Source organism: Nothobranchius furzeri, chromosome 11 (genome assembly GCF_043380555.1).
Source record: "Nothobranchius furzeri strain GRZ-AD chromosome 11, NfurGRZ-RIMD1, whole genome shotgun sequence".
NCBI classification, from domain to species: Eukaryota; Metazoa; Chordata; class Actinopteri; order Cyprinodontiformes; family Nothobranchiidae; genus Nothobranchius; species Nothobranchius furzeri.
In genome coordinates this window covers 688,491-711,169 of record NC_091751.1, presented here as the reverse complement: position 1 = coordinate 711,169, position 22,679 = coordinate 688,491, and the positions used below count along the sequence as shown (strand labels likewise).

The 22,679-nt window shown below is 41.8% G+C and overlaps 3 protein-coding genes across 6 annotated transcripts in view; 2 read left to right on the top strand and 1 right to left on the bottom strand.

Moving 5' to 3' along the window:
- LOC107394977 (collagen alpha-3(IX) chain) overlaps positions 1–14,108 on the top strand; it is a 38,331-nt gene extending 24,223 nt beyond the window's left edge. For both annotated transcript variants that reach the window (XM_070556164.1, XM_070556163.1), the window contains 21 exons: positions 568–621; positions 770–823; positions 925–978; positions 1,046–1,099; positions 1,192–1,245; positions 1,340–1,393; positions 1,482–1,535; positions 3,341–3,394; positions 4,497–4,541; positions 4,653–4,706; positions 4,786–4,839; positions 4,972–5,025; positions 5,150–5,221; positions 5,308–5,343; positions 5,421–5,465; positions 5,561–5,593; positions 5,778–5,924; positions 8,051–8,105; positions 8,229–8,423; positions 8,842–8,919; positions 13,307–14,108. In XM_070556164.1, coding sequence (XP_070412265.1) covers positions 568–621; positions 770–823; positions 925–978; positions 1,046–1,099; positions 1,192–1,245; positions 1,340–1,393; positions 1,482–1,535; positions 3,341–3,394; positions 4,497–4,541; positions 4,653–4,706; positions 4,786–4,839; positions 4,972–5,025; positions 5,150–5,221; positions 5,308–5,343; positions 5,421–5,465; positions 5,561–5,593; positions 5,778–5,924; positions 8,051–8,105; positions 8,229–8,423; positions 8,842–8,919; positions 13,307–13,509 — 1,503 coding nt within the window. In that variant the 3' untranslated portion in view covers positions 13,510–14,108. The remainder of the gene's footprint in view (positions 1–567; positions 622–769; positions 824–924; positions 979–1,045; positions 1,100–1,191; positions 1,246–1,339; positions 1,394–1,481; positions 1,536–3,340; positions 3,395–4,496; positions 4,542–4,652; positions 4,707–4,785; positions 4,840–4,971; positions 5,026–5,149; positions 5,222–5,307; positions 5,344–5,420; positions 5,466–5,560; positions 5,594–5,777; positions 5,925–8,050; positions 8,106–8,228; positions 8,424–8,841; positions 8,920–13,306) is intronic.
- Positions 1–22,679, top strand: part of LOC139073049 (uncharacterized) — a 725,027-nt gene that overhangs the window by 525,161 nt on the left and 177,187 nt on the right. The gene's annotated exons all lie outside the window — the stretch shown is intronic.
- The window catches only part of col22a1 (collagen, type XXII, alpha 1), a 139,247-nt gene continuing 135,685 nt past the window's right edge, over positions 19,118–22,679 (bottom strand). For all 3 annotated transcript variants that reach the window (XM_070556159.1, XM_070556158.1, XM_070556160.1), the window contains one exon: positions 19,118–22,619. In XM_070556159.1, coding sequence (XP_070412260.1) covers positions 22,426–22,619 — 194 coding nt within the window. In that variant the 3' untranslated portion in view covers positions 19,118–22,425. The remainder of the gene's footprint in view (positions 22,620–22,679) is intronic.

Sequence of the window (22,679 nt, the reverse complement as noted above, 5' to 3'; positions counted from 1 at the left end):
AGTTACGTTGAGATTTAAAGGTTGAATATGGAACACGAACACTCTGGCGACATCCAGTGTTTAGAGGTGGTAGCTACAACAACAGAAACCATTTTCCAGCCACTGGGGTTTTGGTTAACTGCTGACAGGTTAAGTAACTAGCCAGCACCATATCCAGATACAAATCATACAGGGTAAGGACTAATCTCTACTAATATGTGTATTTTACAACAGTATTTACTGTTAGAACATCTTCTGGGCTCAGAATCAGCTGCTTGACTTGTCGAGTCTGCCATTTTACACAGTCCCAGCCTCGCCTTGCCGAGCTGACTTTTTAGCGCAACGGTTCTCTCTAGTGGTGGGTAGATGTAAACATAAACCCAGTGTTGTGCCCACAAAATTAAAATTTGAGTATTTTTTTTAAATATCTCTTGTAAAGGAAAAACTGTACATTGATTATACACATCTCTAAACGCCCTGTGGAGGTATTTTTTATAGCTTTTTATTAAAATGTTCCATATTCCACCTTTAATTCCAGGAAATCAACATGTAAATAAAACTATAAAATTAAACTGACAATTATTTCAGGGACACAAAGGACTTCCAGGCGAGCCTGGAAAAGATGGAGATCCTGGAGAAAAGGTAAGCAACATACTTTGGTTCCATGTTGTTTAACATGAAAACAAGAATGGGGAAAGTTTTGACTGTAGTTCTAGTCTACACCTAAACAGTTAATCTTTATTAGGTCTGCTCTTAGGATTCAGATCTGTTGGTTTTGTTGTTTGAACAGGGGGAAGCTGGAGAAGCAGGTCCTCAGGGGCCACCAGGCCACATGGGAGATGATGTACAGACACTTCATTATTCACAAAATATTATTGTCATGTATCTTAAAAATGAAAAGCAATTAAGGTAGAAAATACTTTTAAACAACTATTGATATTTTAGGGACAACGAGGACCAATTGGATTACCTGGAACTGCTGGAGAAAAGGGGGACAGAGTAAGTCATAAAGCCACAATAGTTACTTGAATTAGTGGATAAAATCTGACTCCCTCTCCGTTTGAAGGGTCCTCCTGGTTACAATGGGGTTCCTGGACCCACCGGCCCACCTGGAGCTCCTGTAAGCAGTCCCGCTTCTTCTTCTGTCCTTTTGTGACCTTTTCTTTCATCTCTGAAAAGACAGGATGTAACTAATGGATGTCTTTGGGTCAGGGTGTGGAGGGAATTCGTGGACGACAGGGTTTGCCAGGGCCCAAGGGAGATGACGTAAGAAGAATTTGTTATCATGTTGCAAAATGTAATATTATAATTAACAAGGAAAATATGCTAATAACAAAAAACATGTTTGGGTGTTTATTAGGGAGCTGTGGGACCACAAGGACAGCCTGGTAGTCCAGGGGAGAAAGGGGAGCATGTAAGAATGCTGATATTCAAGGGAACATTTCTACAGTCTTATTATATCTTGATTAACAATTCTGTTGAAATATGTTGGGGCTTTGTAGGGAGCAGCTGGGAAAAATGGCGTGGATGGGCTTCCCGGAGCTCATGGTGCAAAGGTGATGTATGAAATCCAATTGTTGATTTTCTTATTTTCTTTTTTGTCCAAAGCCATGTCCGACACATCTAATATAATCTACTAGCCAAGGCCATAGAAACAATTGTAATATACAATTATTATTCTGAGCTACTGCAGCAATCAATTTCCCTCTGGGATTACTAAAGTATTTTTGAATTGAATTTGAATTGAATTGAAATATAGCATTCTTACTATTTCCAGCTATTTGTGCATCATGATTTTTTTAGATCTGGACATTTATGTCGGCGAGGAGTACTTTCCATTATCTTTAAGTGTGGTGATGTTCATGACTGGGAAGGCATGTCTGACTTAAAGGGACTTCACGGAGTTTTGAATTTTTATGCTCATGATCGCCCCCTCAGGCCAAAAGCATAACAGCAGCTTCAATAGTAGGCTCGTGCACTAGGCGCACATGCTGTACGTGCACACTCCTTAGCGAAAATAACAGCTGAGACAGTCCCGTGTGTGTGTGTGTGTGTGTGTGTGTGTGTGCGTGTGTGTGTGTGTGTGTGTGTGTGTGTGGCCTGGAGGACAGAGGGCAGGAGAATGTGCAGCTAATTAATTAAATAATGTGGTTCTGTACCGTTCTCTTCAGCACAGCCGACAAAGGTTTATGATGGGTCAGTCCTCCTGCATGCTCAGATCATTCCCTTCCCTTGCTTGAAAAATTGTTCCAAAATGAAAGTTGAACCCACATCTTTTTTATCTGTGAATTCAATGCCGTTCAGCGAGTCTCAAATAAAAAATGTGGGCATCTTACTGTAAAAAAAAAAATACCATTAATGCAAAAAAGAAACTCTAAAAAATGTATGTTCACATCCGGAATGGAACCCAGGTCTTCTGCATGAGAGTCAGATGTCTTACTAGGTGAGCTAAAGCACCAGTGGTATCTTTTGTATCTGTAACATTTATATCCTTGATGACAGCTGAAACAACGTCAAACCAAAGAACGGTTCGGAGTGAAAATGGCTGTTTTGTTGCTAATTAGCAGGAAATATCTAGAAGAAAGTTCTACAGAAAGTAGCTAAGGGTCCTCAGAAATGTAGCTAGCTTTGTCACTAGGCGTTAGGAACAGCGACAAAGTGGCACTGCCTCTCTCTCTGCTGCTAAAGCTACGGATAGCAAATGCTACGGGCGATGCCTGAGCGTGAACGCGCATGAAGCAGCCTGCTCGACCCGAGCATCTCTCTTTTTCTGTGATTTTACAGAAAAACAGGCAATGACAGTAAAAATGCCAGGGCTCATTCTACAGGACCAGGGCGTTGCAGGAGAATGTATGAAGGAGACGTTTATTATTTCTATACATGTTTAGGCTGTCACACTTCCATAATGCCCCTTTAATGTATGATCTCAAAATAGAAGCTTGTGTAATAATTTTGACCTTGAAAGAAATACTTTGTTGATACAAATTTTAAATGTGCTTTCATTAGTTTCAGTAGTTAGTCTACTTACTACTTAAAATAACATTAATATTAAGCAGTCATTAAAACTTTATTTAATTGCTTATTAATACTTAACAATGCACCAAGTACTGTTAATAAAGGAATTAGAAAATACACTCCACGATCTCTACACTATAGGGGGAAATAATGAGAGGCAAATTATTTCTTGTCCAAATTTGATGAGAATCTGCTAAACTTTTCATTACACCTTTAACACATTACAGCTTCTGGTAATTAGTGGATGTTTATAAAACATTATTTTATTTTGCTATGTGACGTCTCTCGTTCCATCTGTCCAAACCAACAAGCTAAGTGTCTGGCGTCTTGTCTTTGAACTCAACAGGGGGAACCTGGAACGCCAGGAGCAGTTGGAATCAGGGGGGTTGTTGGTATTCCAGTAAGTCTGACTTTACTTCCTTTGACTTTTGTGCTCTTCATTTATAGCTTTATTACAAAATAGATTTCATCAGATTCAATTTTATCGTAAATAAAGATAAACTTGCAGTTTATCTTTGATGATACAGAAAATCTGCTCTAAACCAGACAGACAACTTATTACCAAAACTAAAGAAGTTTCGCACTCCTCCCTCCTACTGGTTAAAAACGGGATTACAACTGTCGTAAACAACCCTTCCGCAGCCCGCTGTAGCTAGCACTAACAACGAGCTAACACAATCCAACTGATCCTAATATAAGCACTGAAGTAAAAAAAAATCCACTCTGTTGGACAAAATATATTATTATGTACAAGTCCTGTAGCAACAAAGCCAGGTCACCATCAGTCCATGATTTCATAGCCACTTTTATCTCCCTCACACAAATGCAGGCCGTGCTGATGTTCACTTCGCTCTTTGCTTTGCCTCCAAAGACATTACTCTCTTACTTTTACTTCCAGGCTCCACCATGATGCCAACAATAAAGCCAAATTCTTCTTTTTTGTCTTCTTATTTGCTTTTTATTAATGCTTGTGAACTGAAAAAAGCTGACTGCTAGCCCTAAATGAGCTATCGGCACAGTAAACAGATGTTGCTGTAAAGCAGGTAGAGACCTCCCACTAATGTTCCTACCCAAACCACAAAACTGTGAGGTGCAGTTTCTGGTCAGCAGGGGGCTACAGAGTGCTATCCAATGTGATGCTGCTCAATTTTATGGCTCAAGAATGACTTAGTTTGAACGCAGTAGCTTCAAGTGTTAAGTGTTGCTTTAACCATCAAAATCTGAACTACTCCAATGATGTGTGAACTAGGCATGTGCTTACTTGAGCTGTAGGGTGAGTACAGATGACCTTTGTAGTTTTAATGCTCAATAATAGCAGTAGAAGATAGAAAGGTAGACTTTAGAGGCTTGTTTTGAAATTTTACTGATGAAACACCTGGTTAATTCAATAATTACTCCACCTCCGTTACTCCTTATGGTATATTAGTTATCTTGCTTCTTAATCAGGGATAAAAAGGAATGTCATTAGTTTTAAGGTTCTCGTATATGACTTGTTGTTTTAGGGGCTGCCAGGAAAGCAAGGAGTAGCTGGACCAACTGGTGAAAAGGTGATTGGATTGACCTCTATGATATTATCCAAATTCCTGCTTTGATGTTTGAGCAGATGTAAAGTATCAGTATTAATGACTAAGTTATGGGTGTTCCTGTTGAACATTTAGGGTGAAACTGGAGCTGAGGGACCTACTGGGCCAGTTGGACCTCCAGGAAAAACTGTGAGTTGCACCACCGACTCTAATTGTCTTTGTAGATGCCATAGTTTCATTTTTAATCACCTTCTTTGTGTTCACAAAGGGACAATCTGGAAAAGACGGAGCGGATGGTAAACCAGGAGAAAAAGGAGTTCCCGTGGGTTTCATTTTAACTTCCATCTGTTAAATCAACGGTTTTTCCTGTTTAGTCCCATTGTCACACACATCACACGTGAACACAAGTCTAAATTGATTTGTAGAGTGAATTTAACATAATTTTAATACACAGGGTGACACAGGAAAACAAGGGCCAGTGGGGCCACAAGGCCCTACAGGGATCCAGGTGAGATGTGACTTGCAGCTTTATTTCCTCCTCCTTCCCTAACCTGGCCTTTTAGACATCATCAAGTTATCATCTCAGAAATATTGTGCCCAGTATATTTAATATGAGTCTTTTGTTTCAAAAGGGTGAAAAAGGAGATAAAGGTAGCGTTGGTGCTAAAGGAATGAAGGGCCATACTGGGCACAAAGGGGATCAGGTAGGACCAGTTTGTTAGTTAATGTCTAATTAACAGGTTTAGTTCATTATTTCACTGAGCCACTCTTTATTTCATGTACCATCCAGGGGCCTGTTGGACCGGTAGGACCAAAAGGGAGTCAAGTAAGACTTTTGTTTCCCATGTTTGTTTATTTAGGATATTTTATGCCTTTACAACTTTCACTCATTATGTCATACAGGGAGACACGGGACTGACGGGAGACCCTGGGGTCAAAGGAGATCAGGTAATCAAACTTAACGGACTCTTACCGCTTGTAACGGCAGAGTGATATCTGTTTGTGCTCCTTACGATCTCTACTTGTTTAAATGTGTGTTTCAGGGCCCTCCTGGTGTTCCTGGGATCAAAGGAGAGGTATCAGGAATTTACTGTCTTCATAGATTAATCGCTCATAATAATGTAAATGAACTGAACATAATATGAATTAATGTGAAAAACAGATGGAGAATAAAAAGGTTAAAGAATGCATCCGAGCATGTCATCCAAAGACCAATTTAAAAAATCCTGTCCTGTGTCTGGTTGATGTTCTCCCCACTAGCGTGGAGAAAAAGGCCCAAGAGGAGCTATAGGAATCGATGGCAGACCAGGTCAACCAGGACATGAGGGTGTGACGGGTCCCATGGGAGCTAGAGGACTGGAGGGAGAGCCAGGACTTCCCGGGGCACCAGGTCCTAGAGGTCTACCCGTGAGTCACAATAAGCGTGTATAAAATAACCTTCAATGGCTGCTCTTGTATCGGCATTTTAAACATAACTAGCCTCTTTCTTCATCCATAATTGTTTCACCTAGAGCTTAAGTTACTTGTTATTTTTTATCAATCAATCAATCAATCAATCAATCAATCAATCAATCAATCAATCAATCATCAATCAATCAATCAATCGATTTATTTATAAAGCGCTTTTCAAACAAGGTGCTTTACAAAATGACCCCAGATTACCACAACAGGTTAAAAACATTAACAGACATATACAAGCACACACACACACGCACACACACACACACACACACACACACACACACACACACACACACACCCACACCCACACACGCACACGCACCCACACACACACACGCACACACACACACGCACACACACACACACACACGCACACACACACGCACACGCACCCACACCCACACACACACACACACACACACACACGCACCCACACACACACACACACGCGCACACACATGCGCACACACGCACACACACGCACACACACACACACACATGCGCACACACACGCACACACATGCGCACACACACACACACACACACACGCACACACACACACACACACACACACACACACACACACACACACACACACACACACACACGCACACACACACACACACACGCACACACACACGCACACGCACCCACACCCACACACACACACACACACACACACACACGCACCCACACACACACACACGCGCACACACATGCGCACACACGCACACACACGCACACACACACACACACATGCGCACACACACGCACACACATGCGCACACACACACACACACACACACACGCGCACACACACACACACACACACACACGCACACACACACGCACCCACACCCACACACACACACGCACACACACACACACACACACACACACACACACACACACACACACACACAGACTCACACACACACACAAGTAGAAATTATATTAGGCTGAGTCCAGATGAGCCAAGTATGTTAACGCAAGGAAACGCCATCAGAGGAGCCGTCTGCCCCGGCAGCATCAGGTCTTCCACACTAAGTCAGGGCGCTCAGTGGAGGGGGAGCATAGACCCCCACCTATAGAGCGCCCAGGAAGCTACAGTCGACCACCGCTCCCGGGGCAGAGGGCCCCTACAGTGGAAACACTGGATTAAAATGAGTAAAAATATAATAAAAGAGCTAATATAAATGACAAAAGTTAGAAAATAAGTAAATAAAATGATATAGACAGTAAAATAATAATTTAAATAATAAAACTGTGCTAAAATATAATCATATAAAACATGCAAAGCAAGTAATAAAATATAATCATGTAAAACGAGACATAAAACTGTAGTAAATATTCAGATAAAAGCTAACCTAAAAAGACGGGTCTTGAGTCTTGACTTAAAAACATGAACGATCTCTGCGGCCCTGAGGTCCTCTGGCAGCTCGTTCCAGAGGCGAGGGCCGTAACACTGGAAGGACGCCTCGCCGTGAGTTTGTGTCCTGACTTTAGGGATGAGCAGGAGACGCCTGCCAGAGGAGCGCAGAGGCCGCGAGGGTTCATATGGTTAAAACAGTTCTGAGAGATAAGAAGGCCCAAGACCATTAAGACACTTAAAAACCATTAGAAGAACCTTAAAATTGATCCTGAAACATACGGGGAGCCAATGCAATGATTCTAAAACTGGTGTCATCTGCTCCCGCCTCCTGGTCTTCATCAGGGCACGTGCTGCCGAATTTTGTAGAATTTGTAAGCCTGAGATGCTCTTTTTGGGAAGACCAGAAAGCAGGGCATTGCAGTAATCTATCCTACTGGTGATAAAAGCATCAGCGTCTCCGTATTGGCCCGAGAGAGAATGGGGCGGACTCTGGCGATGTTCTTTAGATGATAAAAACCAATTTTTGTGATGTTTTTAATGTGTGGGATAAAAGTCAGCTCAGAGTCAAAAGTCACACCCAGGTTCTTCACTTGTTCAGATGGATTAAAAGACAGAGATTGTAATTATTGTTTTCTGCCTAAACAAGATTTACATCATTCTATTGTTTGTATAAGTCACTGGAACAATTTTCATTTCCCAGGGCCCAAAGGTGAGCGATGAAAAGCTGCGAGAAATGTGCTCGGCAGTTGTTGAAGGTATTTCTGACTTTGATGCATCTACAGTATGTCGTCACCGACATTTTCCTAGGAAATGGCATTGTCGGATGGGTAACTCATGCTAAATGCTTGTCCGTGTTATTTTATTCTTTGTTCCTGAAGAACAATTAGAAACATTTATGAAAGAGTTCTTGAAGAGGCCAGCAGCTATTGGGGCTCCTGGTACCTCTGGACCTGCAGGGCCTCCTGGACTCCCTGGGCCAGCTGGAGCTGCAGGAGCAGCAGGCGCTCCAGGGCCAATTGGTCCCAAAGGCCATCCTGGCTTCTTTGGACTTCCAGGTGCACCAGGCCAAAAAGGTCAGAGTATCAAAGCAAATCTCCACAACATTTCTAATGAAAATCCTTTGAATTAACAACATTTTGGTTAAATGACCCTTAACCACTCTGAAATGGTCTTCATCACTCCGTATGTTTTACGGAGACAGCTGAGCACTGGAATGTTTCAGAGCTACTTCAGAGTCACACAAAGAGCTAAAAACACTAGAGAACACGAGACTTATGACTGTACAGCTTTTCGTTCACACGGCCAAAGCAATCACTGAAAGAGGCTTCCCAATGCACTTTGACGATGAACTGGATTCTCATGCAGACAATCAATATTTCACTCAACAAGGCTGAACCAGTGTGGAGTCATTAGGTCTGCCCAGTATGCACCATTAATAATGTTTAAAACAGCTTTCTCCTTCATCCCAGTGTGTTTCCTCTCGCTATGCAGGTGATGCTGGGGTAAAGGGAGACAAGGGGGAGGATGGTATAGGAATCAAAGGAAGCCCAGGTGAACCAGGTGTACCAGGTAAGAAAGGGATTCCTTTCATAATTAAAACAAATAAATGTATCACATTTTTTACTAATTTAAAATATTAATGTAGCAGCATGCTTTAAAGTAACACTAAAGTGTTTATTTAACACTTTAAGCTATTGCTTTCAAACTGGTTTTAGTGATCCCTGAGGTAGAAACCTTACCAACTTCATACTGGGCAGCCCTCTGCTAACCAGATATGGCAATTACCGTAATTTACGGACTATAGAGCGCACCTCAATAAAAGCTGCACCAACAAAAAAAAGGTTTTCCACACACACACACACACACACACACGCCACACTCAAATACAAGCCGCGGTGCAGCAGCCACACGCAGGTCTCCGGCGCACAGCGCATGTACGGCCATAACATAAGATAAGTAGACAGAAAGACGCTACACGGAGGTTTTTGTTGTTTTAATTCATCAAAACAAATTTTAAACACGGGTGAACGTGTCTGCAAGTGTAGAAAAGAAAACAGCACTGATAGCATTCATGTTTCTGGATGTTATAAAATAAAAACAGCACTGACACGTTATTACCGGTAATAACACGTTATTACTGGTAATTTGCATGTTTAGAAGAGAAGAACAGCGCTGACACAGCATTAATAAGCCCTGGATGATTAGAAAATAAAAACTACACACAAAACATGCCTGGTTAGTAAATAAAACACACTTGCCTACCAGAAGAAGTCATTCGCTCTCATCTTCCTCTTGTGCCCTAAAGCCATTAAAGTCCTCTTCTTCAGCGTCGGAGCTGAACAGCCTCAGAAGAGCTTCGTCACATACCTTTTCTGTGTCGCTGTCCGTGTTGCTGTCATCATCCCCGGGTGAAGCTGGCTTGAATGAGTTCTTCCCGCTGCCGTCTCCAGCGCCGAACCGTGGATTCATTCATGCCAAGCTTACGTGCAGCAGCACTGTTTCCCTCCTTTACTGCCAGATCGATGGTTTTCAACTTAAATGCAGCATCATATGAACTCATACGTGTAGTTACCATGATGAGGGGGTGTGGATTTGAAAATACTTCTTCGTGGTGCCGGCTGCTTGCATGTGCTAAATTAAAATGAGCACTTTCTTCCATTTCCACTTTTGACTTCCACCTGTTTGACTTCCTGCTAAAGCGCCCCCTGCAGGTGAAGGAACATCTTCAGTAAAGTCTCACCTCATTATAAACCGCATGGTTCAAAGCGTGGGGGAAAAGTGGCGGCTTATAGTCCGGAAAATACAGTACTGGTTTTGTGGCACGGACGGGTGCCTTTTGGGTGGATCTCTCTCAGATTTATAGCTGTTTAGTTAGTTAGTTAGTTAGTTAGTTAGTTAGTTAGTTAGTTAGTTAGTTAGTTAGTTAGTTACCGTAAATCCTCTAATACAGGCCCGGGCCTGTATTTGACTCAAGCTCATCAAGCTCCAGGCCTTTATTGGAAGGAGGGCCAGTATTAGAGGCAGGCCTCTATTTCTATTTGAGCAAAATGAACTAATGGTTCGCTGGAGTTTCTGACAATTAAAATTGCGCCCACATTTTCAAAGTTAAACACATTTCTTTTAACAACGGTAGTTCCTGCTTCAGCCCTCTCCCCCCTCCCCCTGCTTCAGCCCTCCCCCCCTCCCCCTGCTTCAGCCCTCTCCCCCCTCCCCCTGCTTCAGCCCTCTCCCCCCTCCCCCTGCTTCAGCCCTCTCCCCCCTCCCCCTGCTTCAGCCCTCTCCCCCCTCCCCCTGCGCAGCAGCCACAAACTCACTGATGCGCCTGCAGCCACTCGGAGTTCCTGCTGCTCTAAACATTAAAATAATTATTTCATTTTCTGTTCCTCACTTCTGATGACCTTCAGTGGTGTCTGTTTGTTGCAACCAGCAGGTACAAAAACTAACTTGTTTTTATTTGACTATTTTTCTGTCCTGTCTGTTTATTATCTTCCTGCATCTCCTCTCAGTCCTAAAGAAAAACTGCTACATGGGTCCATATATATTCACCTCATGAGTTACCTTTGAACTGCAGTTCTAAAAGATCTACCGACCGCTAAAACAGCGGAGTGCTCGCTGCTTGGCGGCCGCATCAGTGATCAGTGCGTCGGAGGACAAGGTGATGCGCCCCGCTCCACAGCAGCGAAACACATCAGGCGCAAATAAAAGACAGAAAACATTAAAGGAAATGAACCGACATGAACGATCGCGTGTCAGTACCGACGCTCTGGCACAGCGCGTTGCCCCCCCGAGCGCAGGAGCTTGTCACCTGCTGACAGCAGGCTGCTGTCTTTTCCGAGGGCTGCATCTTGCCGGTCATTATCACGTGACAGCGACTAGTCGGCGACAGGCATAACAAGTCACTATAGAGAAGTCGACTAGTTCATACAACCCCTGCTACTGCTCCCCAGAGTGTTCTGCAGCATAATCAGCACGTTCTCTTTGAACTTGATATCAAATGTTCGCCTCCTCTTCGTCTCCGCACGGTTAAAGTTACCCTCGCGGTCTATCACTGGCAAATCAAAAGTGAGACGATGACACAACCGCCCCCGTACTTGCTTGTTACCACATTCCACCCGGCCACAATAAGAGACCGGCCATTATTCACCTCCGCCGACTCCGACACCGGCCAAAATATGAGACCCGGCCTTTAATTGAATACCGGCCTGTATTAGAGGATTTACGGTAGTTGGTTAGTTAGTTAGTTAGTTAGTTAGTTAGTTGTTAGTTAGTTAGTTAGTTAGTTAGTTAGTTAGTTAGTTAGTTAGTTAGTTAGTTGTTAGTTAGTTAGTTAGTTAGTTGTTTGTTAGTTAGTTAGTTAGTTAGTTAGTTAGTTAGTTAGTTAGTTGTTTGTTAGTTAGTTAGTTAGTTAGTTAGTTAGTTAGTTAGTTAGTTAGTTAGTTAGTTAGTTAGTTAGTAAGTAAGTGAATATTTTATATAGCGCCTCTCAAGATGAAAATCACATGACGCTTCACAAACAAAAATAATTAAGTAAATAAAAGATTTTAAAAAATGATTAAGAATATGTTTTAAATGACGGAGAAATTTGTGATTAAAAAATAATATAAGGAAAGGGAGAGAGAAAATGAATAGGAAAGAGGGAAATCAGTGGATCACGGGGATAGGCGGGAAAAGTAAAAAGAGCAGAATAAGGAGAGAGAGGTAACGAAGGCCACACCAAAGCCAGCTTGAACAAGTGAGTCTTCAGCTGCTTTTTAAAGGAGACCACTGAGTCCACTGATCTCAGGCTCAGGGGGAGAGAGGTCCAGAGTCTGGGGCCACAGCAGCAGATGATCTGTCACCTTTGACCTTTAGCCTGGTGCTGCACAACCAGTAGGCTTTGATCACTGGACCTCAGGGACCTGCTGGGGGTGTAGGGACTAAGAAGTCAACACCTGGAAATAAAATTACCCGAGGAGGTTATTATTTAGTGAGAAGAGGGTCTTAAAGCCTTTACTGGGTCCAGCCACCAGCGGCCACCTGTTTTGGTTTGCCTTCAACTTCCACATTTCTGTGGACTTTGTCCAAAGTCAGGGGCTAAATCCTTCAAATGTTAACCAGGTTACCAGGTTTACGTCTGCCAGGTCCTTTATTGACCTTGAAGAAAGGAAGTGAGCGGCTGTCAAATTGGATGGTCTAGCCTTTACACCTACTCCCACCATTACCTCGACAAAAACAATAATTCCCAAATAATCAATCAGTCGGTCCATCCATACATCCATCCATTTATTAGAAAATACAGATATGCTGCGGAGAAAACTCATTTCAGCTGCTTGTATCCGCAATCTTGTTTTCACGGTACCTACCCAAAGCTCATGACCATAGATGAGGGTTGAAACGTAGATCGACAGATAAATCGAAAGCTTCTCCTTTCACATTTCAGCACACTCTTCACCACAGCACTAATCCATTAGTCAGCATCTCGCTTAGTTTTCTCTCACTCGTAAACAAGACCCCGTAATACCAACTCTCCCACTTGGGGCAGGACCTTGTCCCTTACCTGGCGATGACATTCTTTTCCTTCCCCAGCTCAAAACTTTGGTCTCAGATTAGTAAGTGCTGCTTTTCCCCCCAGCCACTTCACACTCAGCTGCAAACCGCTCCAGAGAAAGCCGGAGATCACATTCTGACGAAGCCAACAGGACCACATCATCTGCAAAAAGCACAAACCCATTTCATAGGCCACCAACACTGATCCCCTCAACAGCTTGGTTGCACCTAGAAATCCACTTCATAAAAGTCATGAAGACTCTGCTTCCAGTGGGCAGCATCTTCATCATGCAGTGTGTGGATGAATAACAGAGCTACAATTTGTAATTCAGATTTATTACATAAAAAAACTTAGTTTTTGTTTGATTATTTTATAAATTTTAAAATATTTTGGAAGTAATCTAACTTGCATGGTTTGTGTTCACCTCAGGTGCACCTGGTGCCCCTGGGATTGGAAAAGACGGCAAAAATGGAGAGCGTGGTATGACAGGAAGTCCAGGTATCCCAGGGCCTACTGGTCCAAGAGGACCATCAGGACCACCAGGCCTTTGTGACCCATCGACTTGTATGAGCAGAATTCCACCTCTCTATATGGTCAGTGGAAAGAAATCTTCCAGTTACAAAAACCCATGACTCACCAGAGCTCAGTGAAACTCTCTAGACTCCATCTGGCCCATGCCAATGCTCCAGGGCTTCTCATAGTTCTGGACGTGGTGATCTTCAACAGGCTCCATCAAGACCAGAGGAGGAATAGACTCAAAGAGAAACGGACATGGGACACACCTGTGCAGTAGTGCAAAAGAGAAGGAACGTTGCCAACACTAATGATTTGGATGATTCGGAAGACAAGTAGCTTCTACAACTGATGACAGGCCTCAAGGCCCACGGGCTGTCTGGCATAAAAGATAACATTACCACTGCTGCATTCAGCCATTAACATTTCCTAATGAGTTAGATGTGTTTTACTGTGTTTCACACGTACTCTGAATAAGTAGATTTCCGTTCATTTGCTTAGTTTAAAGACACAAACAAGAAAGACTGGTCAGGTAACAGTTTGACTCATTTGTTAGCAACCATTACCCATCGAGGAGCCAAATCTGATGAAGTGAATCTGTGTGAAAGCAAATATCTCATGTGAGCTGCTGTTTTAAACAAGATGCCAGTTTTGTCCCCCCAAAATATATTCACAATAAAGTGTTATGTTTTGGAAGCGTTGCCCAGACCAAACATCATATTTGTCTGTTTATTGAAGCCAAGGGATTGTTTAAACGTGATCAGTGAAGTTCGGCTGCTCCTGCAGTAAAATGTTTTTGTGTTTAAAGTCTCAGGGTTCTCTGATTCCCCGGTCAGATCGGACATTTTGAAAAACCTCTTGAGGCCAGAGTAAACAAACATGGCAAAGGAGGAGTGTGCAGTGCGCTTCCATCGCCTTGCTTTCTGATTGGCTAGACGCTCCATGTGACAGGCAGCACACCTGTTTGTCCTCATTGGCACTGACTCTTAACATGCTACAGATCTTTTTTTGTGTAACGTCTTCAGTGACCAACAGGCTCCTAAGGCGCTAAGCGTAGCATACAACACCAAGCACAGCAGATAGCGTCCGTGAGAAACTGATCAAAGTTACTAAAATTAAGTGAGAAAAGATTCAAATCATGCAACCTAAAGCATTCAACCAAGATCATCAGGTACCCACAAAGGCAATGGTATGATAATGGCTTTTCAGTTCTAAAATGTTGTTCTGATAAGATTATCTTGTAGTAATTATAGTAATTATAGTAATTAGGTGTGCCTCTAAAGGTGAGGTTCACTGAGAAACATATATTGCTTGTTCTTTTTGAAATGTGATTGGTCACAATGAGTTTTACATGCATGCCTAACGTGAAATATCTGTCTTTTATCCCCATTTGCTGCATTAGCCTCTGAAAGACAATAGATGGGGAAATGCTCTAAAATTAGCAGTCTTGGACTAATCCATTGTAAAAGAAGTTAATTTACATCTAATTAAGGACCCGTGGGTCATTTAGTTTCCATAGTGGATATGAAATCAATCTTACGGACCGCTGAGTTATTTAACCAGAAGATTGGAACTTTTTATTGTAGGGATTGTGTAACACTTTGTATTAACTGAGAGACAAGAGAAGAATCAGACCTTTAAAACATTTAAGATGATTTATTTCTAAACAATTTAAGCAATTTTAAACAAGACTAACTCTAACTCTAATGATGGATGGATCTGATGTGAATGAGTGGTGAGATGAATAGTGTGTGTGTGTGTGTGTGTGTGTGTGAGTGGTGTTATTATCAGAGCTCTCGTATCCGGAGAAGCAAGTCTGAATGATATAGTGATGTTTTGCTTCTAGCTACGATCAGAGTTTGACCGGAGTTTCATAAACACATGAGACGCCATTCTTGTCGCTCCACACATACCCTTCAGAGTGAGACTTCCGTACAGATCCAGATCGCCAGGTCCTCGGACCCCCCTTTGGTACAGGAGCCGGTGGAACAGCATCAGCAGTACGACAAACTAGTCTTTGGATCGTCTCCAGGTAAAAAGCGACAGGTGGTTCACAGGGACCCTCCTTGGGTCAGTGAGTTCAGCTTTTATTCTGAAAGGAACCGTTGCTTGGTTGGTTAAATGCAACATATTTTATCCAGCTTGGTGGTTCTCAGCTTAAAAAGGAAGTCCGGATGGCCGGTCCGATACTTCGCTTAGCATGCGGTGAACTCCAGTGAGATCTTGAGAACTGAACTAAGATGGCGTTGGAACTGGTTTGATTAATCTGGATGTTTTGATTTCTGGTCCAATCAAAGCTGGCAGATTTATAAACACCACAGAGACTCTGCCACGCTTCAGAAAGGGAGGTTCTGATTGGATCAGTAACAGCAGTGTGTCCTGCGTTTACATTACGTGTATCAGTGTGTCTAGTGCATTTACTTATTAAAGCATATTAATCATAACATTGTTATTTACACATATTATTGACTGACACTTTGTTTGATTAGCTTTATTCTTCATTCTTCATCTTCTTTCTTCTCTTGCTGGGAAGAAAACAGTTTTAGAAGCGAATGCATGACCTTGAGGCAGTCTCATGCAGCCTAGCACTGTGTCAGAGGCGTCTGTGGAGAGAAGGTAAATAACCTCGGAGGAAGAGCTCCTTGATCACGTTACACCATCTTGGCTTGCAACAGCAGAAGGCTGTTTTGATTCGGTGAAAATATAGAAGTACCCACTTTATTTTTGCAATGTAGGTGATGTTAGGGGGTTTTCTTGAGTGGTTCTAAAAACAGTTGAAGCCAGGCTTTTCCATCAGGGTCTTTAATGAATACATTTTGCTCACAACATACAAACAGCCTTTTGGACCAAAGACCAAGAGCACAGCACTTCATTTATACACTTGGCTTTTGACCTCTGACCTCCGTAACTTCCAACTGCAGGCTATGACCTCTTATAGAACCCCTTTGACCCACCTTCCTCCCACAGAATGTAATTAAATCTCTTTTATAAATCAGAGGAATGTACAGTTGCTACAGGATGTAAATTATTAACTCTGAAACATCAAATGACTGTTTTGATCCCTCTGATCCACCCAACCTGTTGCATGATGTAATTTAGTAAATCTTATCTTATCATAGCAGTTCTGACAACTCCTGACCATCTAAACCCGACTGTCCTCACTCACGGTAATACTTAACCTTTTATGACTCCTGACCATCCCTTCCATTCAAACAGTCCACCTTGCCTCTGGCAGGACCTTCTCCCTCATCAGACCCACCCAAGAGTCGTCGCTACCCTTTAAAAACTCTGCTTTTTCTCCGCTCCCTCTACACCACAGAAAATCAGCTTCAGAATGAGAAAAAATAAAAGAAGCCTCCTTAAAAATAAAATGGGAAACGAGGCACCCCATAATCAACCCTGCACTGTATCTTCAATATGTTTCAGTGCGAAAACCAAGAGGAAGAACTTTGCACACTTACAGTGATGCTTCAACATCAACAACTCCAGACAGGATAAAAGAGGATGCGAGGACTTCATTCACTCTGGTGCGTGAAAGTCTGTTGCAATTCAATAAATGCCTGCAGGGGGTGGAACGCCTTGAAAACCTACAACCTATTCAATGTAAGCCCCAGGGTCTGGAGACTGCTACCACCACCAGCAGCAGCAGAAACCTGCCTCTGGACATTGGCAGACTGGGTCTTCTCGGACCTAGTGAGCAAGATGAAAGCAGCGCTACTCCGCAAGGTCAACATACTGTAGCTATGAAGGATCTCCTCCCTTCAACCTGCAATGGCGGCTTAACCAACCATCTCAGCCAGCGACAACATCCCTGTCTTTATGTGGCTGAAGATGAATTATTTTACAATTCAAACCCAAATTCAGATGTAGCAGGGTATGGGCCTACATAATTCAGATTCTCCAGCGAGGAAACCTTGTGAGGAAGAAGCCTTTACAACTGTCACTGAAACCGGGAGCTACGGGGAAGTGAGCGAGCTTCGTGGTCAACAAGCTCAACGAGTTGATAAATCTTAAACCAGAGTCGGCTTCTGTGAATGATGATATTAATAATAACAGGAAATCTGTGGGTACAATCTTTAAGAATCACATAAGAGTCGAGGCCTCTGGTGTTGTGAGTGATGACTTTGTGATTGTGAAATGTAGGTCTTCTGAAATGTAAAATGAAGGTCAGAATGCAGTGAATCCCATTTTTCCAAGTCAGTTCTGTATCAGATTTTGCACAGCTCAGATGCACTTGATTCAGGAACTAGCAGAATGCCACATCAGAAGAGAACTTACACGGAAGGATTTGGAGTCTTATTTCCTGGTGGTTGAACAACTCTTTTCTGATTGGCTAACAGCAATACAACCCTACCACTGACTGTTTGCCCTGCAACGTTGACGTTTTATTTCCACAAATAGCCTGAAGGAGTTCTGCTGTGTTGCTAAAGGTGAGCTTCTTCATGATGTTCTGTGCTGTTTCCTGGATGCTGACACAACAACAGCCTTCCTCGTCACCGAGTCAAGATGGGTGAATCCATGAATGTCAAGTGACTGTGTGACGTAGATCTGTCAGGCTTTTCAAATCCTACAGTTTCACCATCTTTTTTCTATCAGAAACTAATGCAGGAAATAGGTGGAGGAGACTGTTTTCATGTTCAATCTGCATGAAAAACTCAGAGTGACTGATTATAATCAGAAATAATCATTAAAAATGTTTTTTCAGAGTTCCACATCTCTAATGAGTATGACTCCAAATTTTCTACCTCCTCCTCCGACTAACCCCAAAATTCCACTATCCCAGCTCCGCTCTGGCACGAACTGCGCAGCAAAATCGGTCCCGTTGTAGTCAATCAGAGCTGTTCCACTGCTGTGGCCGTGCGGCACAGTGCGCCGCCCGTCGTTCCGCCATCCGGCAAAAATAGATCCTATTTTTGCCGGACGCCGGAGCACCTCCGCAGTCAATGGACAGAAATCACAACCGCCCAACAGGAAAAGGAGCAAGCACAACTTCCGTTATTTCACAATAAATCGATAAACAAAAGGCGTTTTTTGTTTCATATGCACAGGTTTAACAACTTTTAACAACTATCAATGGCGGCTGAAGTTTAAATGCACAAAAATAAGCCATAAATACAGTTTCCACTATCAAAGTAGACACACTTTGTTGATCCAGACACGGCTGATCTCTCAACACAAATGATGGGCAGATTAAACAGTTCATACCGATGCTTCTCCCACACAACGGGTGTTTGGATCTAACTTCCGCGTTTATTGCTCGGACTGTATCGCAAGATCTCGAAATCCCGCGCACGCCTGTTTGCGCACCTCAGGTCTCCGCACCGGAGCGGAGCCGTCGTAGAGCGGGTACAGTATAATTTGAGTTTGGAAGCGAGCGGCTGCGGAGGGCGGGGGCGGAGCGGAGATAGTGGAATTTTGGGGTTAATGTATTCATTTATACTAGAGACCACTGAATTGTTTTAATTAATCAGTGTATCCTCAGTTTGCTGCTGGGGAAGAATTGGGTAAAAAATTGGCTCATTATTTATTTATTTTTGTTTTCTTACCAAGTTTTAGACAGTAGCTGAGATTTAAAAGACAAGCCAGCATCACTCTTCTCACAACAAATACATTTAGGCAAATTGATCAAATATGACCTTTAAAGATGCGACTGTAAACGACTTATTGTGGCAGCCATCACAAGGATATCTATTAGATGTAATGATTAAAGAGGTGAAAGGCTGAGTGTGAAATTTGATCTAGCAAAAGATCATTGCTTTATTTTCATGGTCAACCTACAGACACCAACATGATGGATGCCAGAAGAACAATGAACACTTTGAAATGGTGAAAGTCCAACAAAAACAATTCATGCTGACAGTGAATAATGTACAATATGTTTAAAAGGAAAATTGCTAGTGAGAATATAAAAAGTATAAGAAGTTCTCAACAAATAAAAGCCTTGTGTCTAATAGTTTGTCTTTATTTTACAGTACAGTTCAACTACTTACATTTTGCTGAGGGGTTTATTATATAGCACCAATTTATCAGGATAGCATGAGGACAAAATAACTTGAACACACGTATTTGCTAAAATTATGAATAATTTAACAATATAACTTAGAATATGTCATGCTGATGACGTAGCTTTATTTCCAGCAACATAAAACGGATTTCTATTAAATCCGTAAATCGTAACTAAAATTGAACACCCCCCAAAAAATCACTAAATAGTAATATTTACTGCTTGTTAAGAGGTCTGCTGCTACAGAAACAGCTAAAAGATGTTAAAGTTAACAAGTCATTTGATTCTGAATATTTTGGTTTTGTTGCATTTCAAGCTTTTCTCTGTTATCCCGAAGCTGCTAGAGCGTCATTTACTTTAGCTAACCAGCATGTTAGCATGTAACCAAGAGCGACTCTGAAGCCAGCACAGATCTCATTGGTGGAGTTGAACTTAAAGATAAAAGTACAGTTTGTCGAGTTATTAATGTGAAATTAATTAGAAATACATTCAAATGTAAATACAATAAAAAATACATTTCATTTGTGTTGATATTGCCAAAGCAGCTATGCTAGCTGAATGCTATGTTAAACAGTGAAAGTTGGTGCCAAATGTATTGAACCAAACAAGATGTTTTTAAGTGCCATATTCTTAAATGTTGTCTATAAAATTGTATTTTTTTTTTGAGTAACTGAATTAAACATCTGGCCTTCTTACTCAATCACATTTGGTTAACGACATTAAACCAAAGTATTTTAAGACAAAATATTTTAAGCCTTCTTTAGGTCTATAATAATTTTTGCTTAACGTTTATCAGCAGAATGATCAGAGGGAATCAATGACAGTGGCTGGTTATACCGTTTTACCATAATATTCAAAACGTATTGAAAATATGGTGATAGTATAAACTGACTTAACATTGGCCATCATCAGAAACACGATAGAATTTTATGTCAGGTTCATTTTTTTCAAACATTTTGAACCAACTTATTCCTAATGAGTCCCTTCTTGTGGAGAGATCTGGTACAACACTATGACTGGCCTGAATTAGCTGGCAATTTCAGATGACTTTAAATGATAAACAACAGAAAAAGTCTGAAATGCCATTCTGTTTACTTCTTTTTTTTTATCTCAACCAAGTTCTAATCAGAAAACCATAACATGTGCAGTACTTTATTTTACATTTATTATACGGAAATGGTTTTGAACCAAACTGTTAAGCCTTTGAAACTGGATCCATATTCAGCTGGGCAAAGACCCACTTCTGTTGGTTTTTACTAATGTAACCAGTTAGGTTTATAAAAACATGTCACTATATTCAACAAAAAATACCTTTTGAATCTTTCTGTTGCTGAATCTCGTGTCGACAGTAGAAATAAAGGTTCATAACTAGTGTCATGGCCACATGCTTCACATGCTAACAAGCATTGTTAGCAACACTGTGAAACCTTGACACAGAGACATTCTGTAGATCTCTCGACTGGCACAGATTATAACTTAAAGGTGTGGAATACTCATTTAATCAATATATTTGCAGTGGTCTCTAGCAGGAATGAATGTCCTGTAAGTCGTACTCTGGGGTAGGGTGGGGGCACCGTTACACTATTTTCAAGAACTGTAATTGAGCCACATCACAGCTGAGCTAAACACGGCTGAATTTGGACTCTTAACAAAGACCAATGTGACGGCCTGCATGTAAAAGTCTGAGTGACCGATTCTAATCAGAAATAAGATTTTAAAATAGTTTTTCAGTGTTCCACACCTTTAGGGTATTTATTATATTTATGAATGAATGCAAACGTATGACTTTTAACCTGTTAAAAGTTAATATGGCATGTCTCTCAAATGGTTATCACAAAGGTCAGGACATCAAAGGCAGACATTGTTTGCTAACTTTTGATTCTAGAGGGGTCAAATTAGAAAATCCACAAGCTTTGTGGGTCTTGGCAGGGAGCAGCAAGCTAACAAGTTTTGACAAACAGAGTTTAAAGAATCAAGCATTACTGTGAAAACAAAATAGCACAGGCTGCAGTTACACCAAATGTTCCTCCTGGTTTACTGTACATGCGTACTGATGACTTTGAAAGATTGACATCAATGAAATTGAAATGACTGATTTAGCTATAACAATTTTTTCCTGTCTTGACTGGTTCTTCAAAAGAAATATTGTGGATAAGATAAGAACTTTATTTATCTCGAGGGAAATTGTTGTGTCATGTGCACATGTAAGGATCACAGCAAGTCAAGAAGATTCAATTTTAAAAGTTCAATCTTTACAAGGACCATCAATGAATCAATTCGTTGACCACTAGGCTGATCTGAATCTATTTTTTCCTCCTGTCTAAATCAATCAGACGTGCCATATATAATAAATTAAACAGATTTATGGTTTGTTTAGAGGTTAGAGTTCTCTGAGCATGTCAAGACTATCCACAGCAAAGTAGAAAAACAACACCACTATGGCAATGAAGGTAAAACGTGCGTAAATGTGGCCATTCATCACTTTCCACACTCACCAATTAAAAAATCACTTCTTCATTCTGTCCACTCCCCCATCAAAAATTGATGAGAGAGATAAGAACCTTGATCGTGAGAGAAAGAAAATTCCATGACTGTGCAACTATCGGACTGATTAGAAGATTCTTGGTAATAAATGTATTTAATAATCGGGCTCTGGGGGACGGTGGTTATGGAGAGTGGGCAGAAAACTCTTAAAAGTAAACATGGTTGCAAAATCCTGGTTATCTTCACTTCGTGCAACAGGCATGCTGGTAAAAAAAAATTTTAAATTAAAGTTATACAAAACAGACGACAACAAACTGTAGCTGCCCTCTGTGTCCTGCAATCTGAGAATTTCCTTAATCCCCCACCATCCCAGATTTGGCACCACACAACATAACAAAGTATCTGACCGGCAGCACCTGTTGCTTCCACCCGTCATACTGAGGTGAATTTGAAAAAGAGAAAAAAAAGGTCTCAAATCAAACTTCAAACTGACTTAACAGTGTTCATAAATACAAATGGACTTCCAGTTCTGTGAGTGTGCTCCTTTTTAAGTTCCCTTCACATTTTTGTTGTGGGGTCTTTGTGCCAGGCTGGCATAGTAGGCACACTGGGTGGGATCACACTGGCCAGGAGGGCCTGGAGGTCCTGGTTGACCATGAGGACCAGGGTTTCCTGGCTCTCCCTGAGCTCCAGCTTGTCCTGGACTTCCGTCCTTACCGTATCCAGGAAGACCGGCTGGACCTGCCGCAACAAGATGAATTTCATTTGTTAACTGGACTGGTATGCCAAAGACTGCAATAA